Consider the following 9722-nt stretch of genomic DNA (forward strand, 5'->3'; position numbering starts at 1 on the left):
ACTCTCTCTTCGACAACCGACAATCCGGCTTCCGCCCCCACCATTCCACCGAAACTGCCCTTACCAAAATCACCAATGACCTACTTACAGCCAAAGCTAACAGACAATTCTCTGTACTCCTTCTACTTGACCTGTCTTCTGCTTTCGATACACCACTGCCTCCTACTACAGATCCTCTCTTCCTTTGGCGTTAAAGACCTTGCCCTATCCTGGATCTCCTCATACCTTTCTAACCGCACATTTAACGTCTCCCACTCCCACGCTACCTCCTCACCCATCCCCCTCTCTGTTGGAGTCCCTCAAGGCTCTGTCCTAGGACCCCTACTCTTCTCAATCTATACCCTTGGCCTGGGACAGCTCATAAAATCCTATCGCTTCCAGTACCATCTGTACGCTGATGACACCCAGATCTACCTCTCTGGCCCAGACGTCACCTCTCTGCTGTCCAGAATACCAGCATGTCTAGCAGCCATATCCTCCTCCTTCTCCTCCCGCTACCTCAAGCTCAATGTGGGCAAAACTGAACTCATTATCTTTCCCCCATCTCGTATATCTTCCCCACCTGATCTATCTATCACAATAAACAACATCACTCTTTCTGCTGTACCGGCAATCCGCTGCCTCGGAGTAACCCTTGACTCTGCCCTGTCCTTCAAACCCCACATCCAAGCTCTCGCCACCTCCTGTCGCCTCCAGCTCAAAAACATTTCCAGAATCCGTCCTTTCCTCAACCCTAACTCTACTAAACTGCTTGTGCACGCCCTCATCATCTCCCGCCTCGACTATTGCAACATCCTCCTCTGTGGCCTCCCTGCTAACACTCTCGCACCCCTCCAGTCTATCCTCAACTCTGCTGCATGACTCGTTCACCTCTCGCCTCTCTACTCCTCTGCTACCCCCCTTTGCAAATCTCTTCACTGGCTCCCAATTACCCAGCGCATCCAGTTCAAACTACTAACACTGACCTACAAAGCCATCCATAACCTCTCTCCTCCGTATATCTCTGAACTAATCTCCCGATATATTCCCTCACGTAACCTCCGGTCCTCCCACGACCTCCTTCTCTCCTCCACACTTATCCGTTCCTCACGCAATCGCCTCCAAGATGTCTCCCGAATATCCCCCATCCTCTGGAATTCTGTGCCTCAACACGTCCGATTATCCACCACATCCGGATCCTTCAGACGGAACCTGAAAACCCATCTCTTCAAGAAAGCTACAGCCTACATTGACCACGCTGCCTCCTCAACCACGCCGAAGCTACTACTACTGCAACCCCCCAACCTACTGTCTCCTCCCTATTCCCATAGAATGTAAGCCTGCAAGGGCAGGGTCCTCTTCCCCCGTACCAGTCTATCATTGTTACTTTGTTTACTGTAGTGATATTCTTATTTTGTATGTAACCCCTTATGTACAGAGCCATGGAATCAATGGCGCTATATAAATTAATAATAATAATAATAATCTGACCATGATCTAGTCCTGGTGGTAACAGGCCAGAGCTGTTGATAGAAGGCAGGTGGTAGTGGCGCCCATGACTTCTTTGTCCGATACCGCCCCGGCATCATGGGTGAAGTGATGATATAGATTTTTATCATTGTTTATCTCACTACAATTAAAGTTAGATGCCCACAGGGGTCCTCCCTTTTAGCAAAAACTTGGTTTCCTACGCTGAGATGAACACACAGCTAATGACGTTTAATGAAGAGTTACAGATTTTATGGAGATAATTAACTGTACAGTTTGTTTTGATCATTAGTACAAAAAACCCATTCCACGGCCAGCGTCATTAAACCTTCTTTAATTTAGCAATAAATGATTATATATATTTATATATATATATATGTATACAGTATATCTCAAATCTTTTATATTTTTAATATAAACTGCACCCCCAATTGTCCACAGGTTGGATGTGGTATTGCAGTTTACAGCGGTCACTTGAACCATATAGCTAGGTAAAAATCGATCCCCTGATAATCCTTAATTAGGACCTACTAACCCATTCTATAGATAAGCACAACTCTTTGGCTCATATCAATGTAGAACCCCTTCGCCGGTGGCTGCTCCATCGCAGATGGGAACGCTACTGGGATCTTCACTGGGATCCAGAATGGAAAAGAACCAAAAATTAGGCCCATATGTCCTCAGGCACTGATACTTGGCTGGAGAGAAGGACTTAATGTCTACAGGGGTCTTCACAAAAGACTGTTTTTATATTAAGGGCCTGTCATATAAACAGCAACCACATCACAGGTCATAAATGTACGTTGAATGATCGCAGGCGACCAATCACAAAGACGGAGATCTCAAAGTCCCCTGTTTGAATGAAACGTCAATGAGCATGTACGACCACTGCCTGTCTGTTGGAGCAGTGGTCGCACATGCTCACTACTGTTTCTTTCACACAGGGGACTTTAGACCTTGTTTCTCAAGATCTTGAGATCCCAGCAGTCCTACATTTATTTGTTAGATAACCTCTAATACTAAAATTTATCGATTTTTATTTTGTTTTGACCCCCAAATCTTTTTTACGTGATGTACATGGCCATATAAGTCTCCTTATATCAACTAAGATACTTTCTACACCTTGTAGCTGTTCTGCATCAGTTTAATATGGACCTTTCTGATGAAGAATTGAAGAGTTTAATACTGAAATATGATTTGGGAAACAGTGGAAAGGTCTCCTATTCAGATTTCCTTCGGACCTTCACCCCCGGAGCAACACCTCAAAATAATACTCTCCTACACAGGATGAAACTGCAGAAGCCGCGCATACCGGTATGTAGGAAATATACTGATCTCTAAATCATCATGTCTTAAAGTGTTCCTGGACTTTCACAAAACTTGGTCTCATTTGATAGATAATGTTATAACTAGACAATCTGCAAATCACTTTGTTTAAAAACTATGTTGTTTTACCCCTGGAAGATCACATTAAAGTGCCAACCACTAGGTGTTTTCCTTCTGCCCGTCTTGCTGTTAATTGCCTGTTGTCAAGTGTAATCCATCTCAAGTTGCAAATACGACAGTTTTAGGAAGTGGGGGTGGGACTTTATCCCTCTACAGGAAGTGGGGGCGGAGCTTTGTCCCTCTACAGGAAGTGAAGGTGGGGCTTTGTCCCTCTACAGGAAGTGAGGGTGGGGCTATGTCTCTCCATAGAAAATGGGGCAGGTCTTTGTCTCTGCTTCTGCTCTCCTATCTGTCAACCTTGCATATAAGAATAATAGAGAGACAGGCATTCACTTCATGACAGGGAAGCCAATGGGCAATGCAAAAACAATGCATACTGGGTAGTGAGGAGAAAGGAAGTTCCAGCACCTATAGTGCTGGCAGAATGTTGATGAAGAGAAACAGCGCACTGATAAAAAGTGGATGGCAAATTGCAAAGTATGAGAATCAGGATCGGTCCTGGGAATATCAGACTTTTATGCGAATGAAAAGCAGTTTTACTCTTATTGTAGGTGATGGGGGCAGCAAGACCACTCTTTTCGACCAGTTTTGTGTACACTTTAACAGTTTTTTGGGGGGGTATATGATATGTCTTTTACTTATTGTCATTCGGATTGAAGAATAGTTCTCCTTCGCCACTCCTGTTACTTTTTATTAAAAACAGGCAGGGATGAGAATGCATAAAAATGTCAGTGGAGGTCTCAATTCTCCAAAGCTGCCTTCTACCTAAAAGTGGCATTCACATTGTGTGTGTTATTTTTTATGGTTAAAGGGGTTATCCACCTTTTAGGGCTAAGTTTTTTTTTCTTATATGTCTGTATGTGGAGCTTAATATCATTTTTGCAATTGGGTTTCATTAAATAAAATTACACCCTTGGCTTTTACAGATGTTGTTTCCTTTCACATTCTACTTTGATGTGGTCTGTGGTCATAAATCAGCTAAGAGGAGCTCAGAAAAAGACAGATAAAAGAGATAGAAACTCTCCCATTGGACCATCAGAATGAACTCACTGACATATTCTCAGTTAACCCATTCTGCAGGCATCAATAGACCCAGAGGCTAAAACAGGCTAATCACAAAAAAATTATTTTTAGCCCCAATTACATGCATTTAAGTAAAAAAAAATATCCCCAAATGTGAACAACCCCTTGTAAGATGTTTCTGTCATTAACTTGCATATTTTATTGGACTAGATGGGTACTGGATTATACGGACCCTATTTCCTTGATGCCATGCTTAGGATCCAGCCACAGATCCTGAGCAACTGGAGACCAATTAGAAGAACTTTTCAGTCTTACGATGAGACAAGGTCTGGCTATATCAACATTCAGGATTTTAAACAGGTAACATAGGAATGATCACAGAAAAGTGTATAAAGGTTGTGGTGGACCCAAAGGTGTAGAATTTTGCATTTTTTGAGATCGGATTCACCTTTTGGACCTGCATCTGTCCTGAGACCAGGAATGGAGAGGTGGTCACACAAGGACTTCTCTCTCCATTTATTTTTACGGGGTTTTGGAAATTGACCAAGTACGCGTCTCTATTCTTGGTGTTACACAATAGGGCCCCAATTCCAAAATAGATCTTAGTGCCATACTTGAGACCAGGAATGGAGAGGTGGTCACACAAGGACTTCTCTCTCCATTCATTCGTATGGGAGTTCCGGAAATTGCCAAGAACGCATCTCTATTCTTGGTGTTACACGATAGGGCCCCAATTCCAAAATAGATGTTAGTGCCCCAATTCCAAAATAGATGTTAGTGCCATACTTGATACCAGGAATGGAGAGGTGGTCACACAAGGACTTCTCTCTCCATTCATTCGTATGGGAGTTCCGGAAATTGCCAAGAACGCATCTCTATTCTTGGTGTTACACGATAGGGCCCCAATTCCAAAATAGATCTTAGTGCCATAATGGAGACCAGGAAAGGAGAGGTGGTCACACAAGGACTTCTCTCTCCATTCATTCGCATGGGAGTTCCGGAAATTGCCAAGAATGCATCTCTATTCTTGGTGTTACACGATAGGGCCCCAATTCCAAAATAGATCTTAGTGCCCCAATTCAAAAATAGATGTTAGTGCCATACTTGATACCAGGAATGGAGAGGTGGTCACCCAAGGACTTCTCTCTCCTTTCATTCATATGGGAGTTTTGGAAATTGCCAAGCACGCATCTCTATTCTTGGTAGCACACAATTGGGTCCCAATTCCAAAATAGATGTTGGTGCCATACTTGAGACCAAGAATGGAGAGGTGGTCACCCAAGGAGTTCTCTCTCCTTTCATTCATATGGGAGTTTTGGAAATTGCCAAGCACGCATCTCTATTCTTGGTAGCACACAATTGGGTCCCAATTCCAAAATAGATGTTGGTGCCATACTTGAGACCAGGAATGGAGAGGTGGTCAGACAAAGACTTCTCTCTCCTTTCATTCGTATGGGAGTTTTGGAAATTGCCAATAAAGCATCTCTATTCTTTGTAGTACACGATAGAGCCCCTATTCCAAAATAGATGTTGGTGCCATAGGTAGACATATATATATATGACATATACTGTATATCTAAGATGTATATATCCAACTGTAATCCCATCACCGATTGCATTTAGTACTGTATGTTTGATTATTGTGATTTACATCCATTTCTCATTGCAGGTTCTACGAAAATTTGGCTTCAACCTTTCCGAGGATGAATTCTTCTACATTTTTGGTTACTTTGACAAAGATTTAAAGTCTAAAATATCTTACAGCGATTTTTTGAGGGAATTCCTAAAATAATTACATAAGATGAAATGTGAATATTTATCTCACGAAATGTGTGAGGTTTTTTTTTGCTTTGACTCCAATAGGATAAATCAATTGATGTTATGGAATAAACCAAAGATATGTTAACAATTAACCACAGCTCCTAAGCCGCATCATAATACACAAAAAAAAGAATTTCCAAATTTAAGGGTTGGCTTTAATTACTCTAATTACTAGACTGAGACAAAAATAACAATGGCACTTTAAAATAAAAAAATTACATTTATTACCTACAAACAAAAAAATTCCTCTAGTTCATGGAGGGATATGTGATGGGTTTTTTGTTGTTGTTTTTTTTCGAATCATTTACTATACAGAAGTCATAAATAAACATAATTATTATCTGTGCATTCGATAAAACTATTAATTAAATCTGCTTCTGAATAGAAAAAAATAAATTGCAATGGTGCTTTTGTTATTTGCAGAAAGCATTTATAATTTTAATACTTTGTCTTTATATTTTTTGAATAAATGAGTTTGGTATTGAAAAAAAATGGCTTGTTTTGGTTTTTTCCTATTTTTAAATTATATTTTTTTAACTTTTTGTAATTCATTTTTTCCCCTCAAGTAGGTGATTTTTATATATTTTACGATATGTACCGTAAGTATTTTAAATATGACGATTTTAAAATTATTTAAAAAAAAAAAAACATTAATTTTGCCTCTATAAAATGCTACTATTATCCTGACACCGTTTTCCAGATGTACAAGGAATAATAAGGGGAAAACAAATCCTAGAAATATTATTTGCTTTTGTGAAATTAATCTACAGTGTACCTTTGTCCTTACCATTTTGCCCTATAATAATGGAGCACACTTTCACGAACAATGTTTCATTACAATATAATAGGATCCAAATAAGCCGGGCGTCACACTGTAAGGCGGCTTCATATTTGTCTGGAATCAGAAAAATTTATTTACATGCATGAGAGGAAATAATAGACTTAAAATTGAAGTCGTCGAAGCAAGAAATTATCATATGGCTTGTAGCATTATCTTTAACTTGACTTAATACAGGTATCGGCATTCCTGCAATCCAAGGAATTTCTCAAGCTCATCATTTCATTTAAACCGGGGGCTGAAATTATTTTTATTCTTTAACCGTTCCCGCTGTATTGTGAAAAAAATAATATATATTTATTTTTAGTTAAATTCTAAGAAGATTGCATGTTTTTATATACTACAGGTAATATAAAAAGTACTCGAAATTAGAAAATTAAATATTAAAATATATTTAACTTGAAACAATATGTAAATTCAATATATAGTTATTTGCTTTCAAGAAAATGCTAGTATTTGGATTATTTTTTTTACAGAGAAAGAGCATAATCTAAACACAAAAATCTTATTTCTTTTTTTTTTTTTTTTTCACTTTTTTTTAATGTTACAAGGGGTTGTGCACTACTCGGCCTATTCTTAAAGGGAAGGTGCCATGATTTTTATTTTTGTATTAATAATTTAGTATATAATCAATTATTTTTAAGACAAAATGAAATGTCATATTTAAACAGTTTTTTATTTATTAATTTTTTTCTGCAGCCGCCCAGGGACTGCAATTTTTGTTTTCTGGTGTGTGAGCACGACACCTCAGATATGGCAGCCCCTTTACATAGGAGACTGCGGTCAGTGTCCAATCACATCTCCTACATTGTTGCTGCCTTCAGCTGTGAACTGGGCGTACCCCCTGGGCTGTCCAAGTCACAGCTTTGGGGGGTGTCAGGTGCCCTTTACCCCCATCACCGCTCACAGTGCTCAGCACAAGCGGTGACAGGAGGTGCAGGGATGCGGTGAACACTGGGCGGAGGTCCGGGATGAGGTGAGTATCAGGGCAGTAAGCGGTGCACTACTGTCAGGCTACTGTGCTGTTCTTGACGCGCCCCCTGGGCCGTGTGTGTAGGGGAATACCCGGAGCCAGGTCTCTGTGTAATGCTGGGGGTTGTAGTTTCCGTGGCGGCGACCCGGTCCCGTGGCTCAGGTTGGTCAGACCAGTGGCAGTCTATTTATGTGTTTTTTTATGATTAAATGTCCCACTACGATGGCGGTGCTGGTCCCTTGCGTGTGACTGAGCCTCCGGGCTTTCTATGGCCAGAGGACCTGAAATCCCCTGCCAGGTGGTTTCTGCTGCTGGGCTTGAAGGGTCCCACAGCCTCGGACTCCAGTGTCCGGTTCTCTGCGTCTTTCTGCCCGGGCGAGCTCTGCTCCAGCCCCTGGTCTTCAGCTCCTGGCTCCTACAGAGCTCCTAGCTGCTGCTCTGTCCCTTCCTGGACTCTGACTAGATTCTGACTCCCTAACTTCGCCCCAGACCCAGTTTATAAAGGGCCCCCTAGTAAATTTTAGTACTCCGGGACTAAACACATTTTTGAAAACATAACATAACAGGGTATAAGCAATAATGCAACATATATACAAGAAGTTTTGTCTTTATAGGTCACGGCGCTTCCGTAACCAGGTGTCCATGTCACCCAAGAAGTATTTTGAGGGACCCGTCCCAAACCCTCCTCGTAGGCCCTGGGGTGGCTACAGGGCATTGATGATCCGGCGTTGGACCACGTCTTCAGCCACCTCCACGGGTTTTTGTTCTGTGGTCTGGGACAAAAAGGCACTTCACAGGTGCAACTACAAGGTACAGTTCCGGTTATTCATTGTCCATAACCTGTCAGTCCATAAACCCTGTCGGGTAACTAGAAAAACACAATTAGTATGCAGGCAACAAACATTAAACGTTTCAACAGGTGCAATATACAGATATATATCACATTTAAATTTTCCAGCGAGCGGACATCTGACCCCTAGTGCTCCTGGTGGACCTACATAACACACTATCTGGTGGTGCTCTTTCTGGGTCCCCTGTTTCCACCCCTTGTGTAGTGGGCTTTCTAGTGTCTGCACTACAGGTGTTTGGAGATGTTACGGGTAGGTTGGGCAGCTTTCTACGTACTCTTTGGCTTACCACGGGCGCGGCAGGCTCACTACTAGCAGAGGGTTGATTCTCCTGGGCTGCTGGTATGGAATCTTCTGCCTCCGGGGCCGGTTGCTCTCCCAACACCACTTGCTCTTCTGTAGGCCCTTGAGGGGCTGGCTGGAGAAAGGTAAGGATGGGTACCACAATAGCGTTGTTAATTTGTGTCCAGGACCGTGGAAATTCTCCGAGTACTGTACTGACCATTTCTTCCCTTTCCTCTGCGGGTTGAGGGCTATCTTGGTCTTCATCTGTGCCTTGCAGCTGCTCGGGACACTTCTTCAGGTGGTCTCTGGAGACAGTGGCTGTGGTCTCTCCTCCATCCTTACTGATAACACATACTTTCGGATTTTCATGGCTTGAGGGCAGTACTGTGTACGGTTCTTTCTCCCACTGGTCATCCAACTTATGGAGCCGCCTCTTCCTTTTCAAGACCTGCTCTCCAGGTGCCAGGGGAGCAGCGGAAGCATGCTGGTTGTAAGTCCTCTCTTGCCTTTCTCTTGCTTGAGACAGACTTCTCTTAACACTCTCCTGTACTTTCCGGTACTGCTGCTGCCGTTCTGTATCCCAGTCTGCCTCTGGCGAGGTGTCCTCAGGTGTCAGGACTCCCATATCCAGGTCAATAGGCAGCTTACCGGGTATTGCTCTCATTAGGTAAGCCGGGGTGCAGTTGGTGGAATTTACTGGGATGTGTTTATACAAGTCCACCAGATCAGTCAGTTTTTCAGGCCACAGACTGCGCTCTTCCAGGGGCAACGTTTTCAGCAAGTCTATCACCACCTGGTTCATCTTCTCGCATAATCCATTGGTTTGGGAGTGATAGGGCGTTGTCCTTATCTTCTTGCAGCCATACAGGTTACAGAACTCCTGGAAGACCTCCGCTTCGAAGGCTGGAGTTTGGTCAGTCAACACTTGCTCCGGATACCCGTGTGGACGGCAGAAGTGCTGCTGGAAGGCTCTAGCTGCTGTCTGAGCCGTTAAGTCCTTGACAGGGACCACCACCAGGAA

General features: G+C 42.7%; 1 protein-coding gene across 4 annotated transcripts in view; it reads left to right on the forward strand.

Annotated features, from left to right (window-relative positions):
• Window positions 1-6173, forward strand: part of EFCAB6 (EF-hand calcium binding domain 6) — a 113520-nt gene extending 107347 nt beyond the window's left edge. For all 4 annotated transcript variants that reach the window (XM_073650009.1, XM_073650008.1, XM_073650010.1 and 1 more), the window contains exons 29-31: window positions 2597-2781; window positions 4147-4296; window positions 5606-6173. In XM_073650009.1, coding sequence (XP_073506110.1) covers window positions 2597-2781; window positions 4147-4296; window positions 5606-5728 — 458 coding nt within the window. In that variant the 3' untranslated portion in view covers window positions 5729-6173. The remainder of the gene's footprint in view (window positions 1-2596; window positions 2782-4146; window positions 4297-5605) is intronic.
• The last annotated feature ends 3549 nt before the right edge of the window (window positions 6174-9722 follow it).

The sequence above is a fragment of the Phyllobates terribilis genome, unplaced genomic scaffold, assembly GCF_046119375.1.
Source record: "Phyllobates terribilis strain yellow unplaced genomic scaffold, ASM4611937v1 Scaffold_10__3_contigs__length_209671492, whole genome shotgun sequence".
NCBI classification, from domain to species: domain Eukaryota; kingdom Metazoa; phylum Chordata; class Amphibia; order Anura; family Dendrobatidae; genus Phyllobates; species Phyllobates terribilis.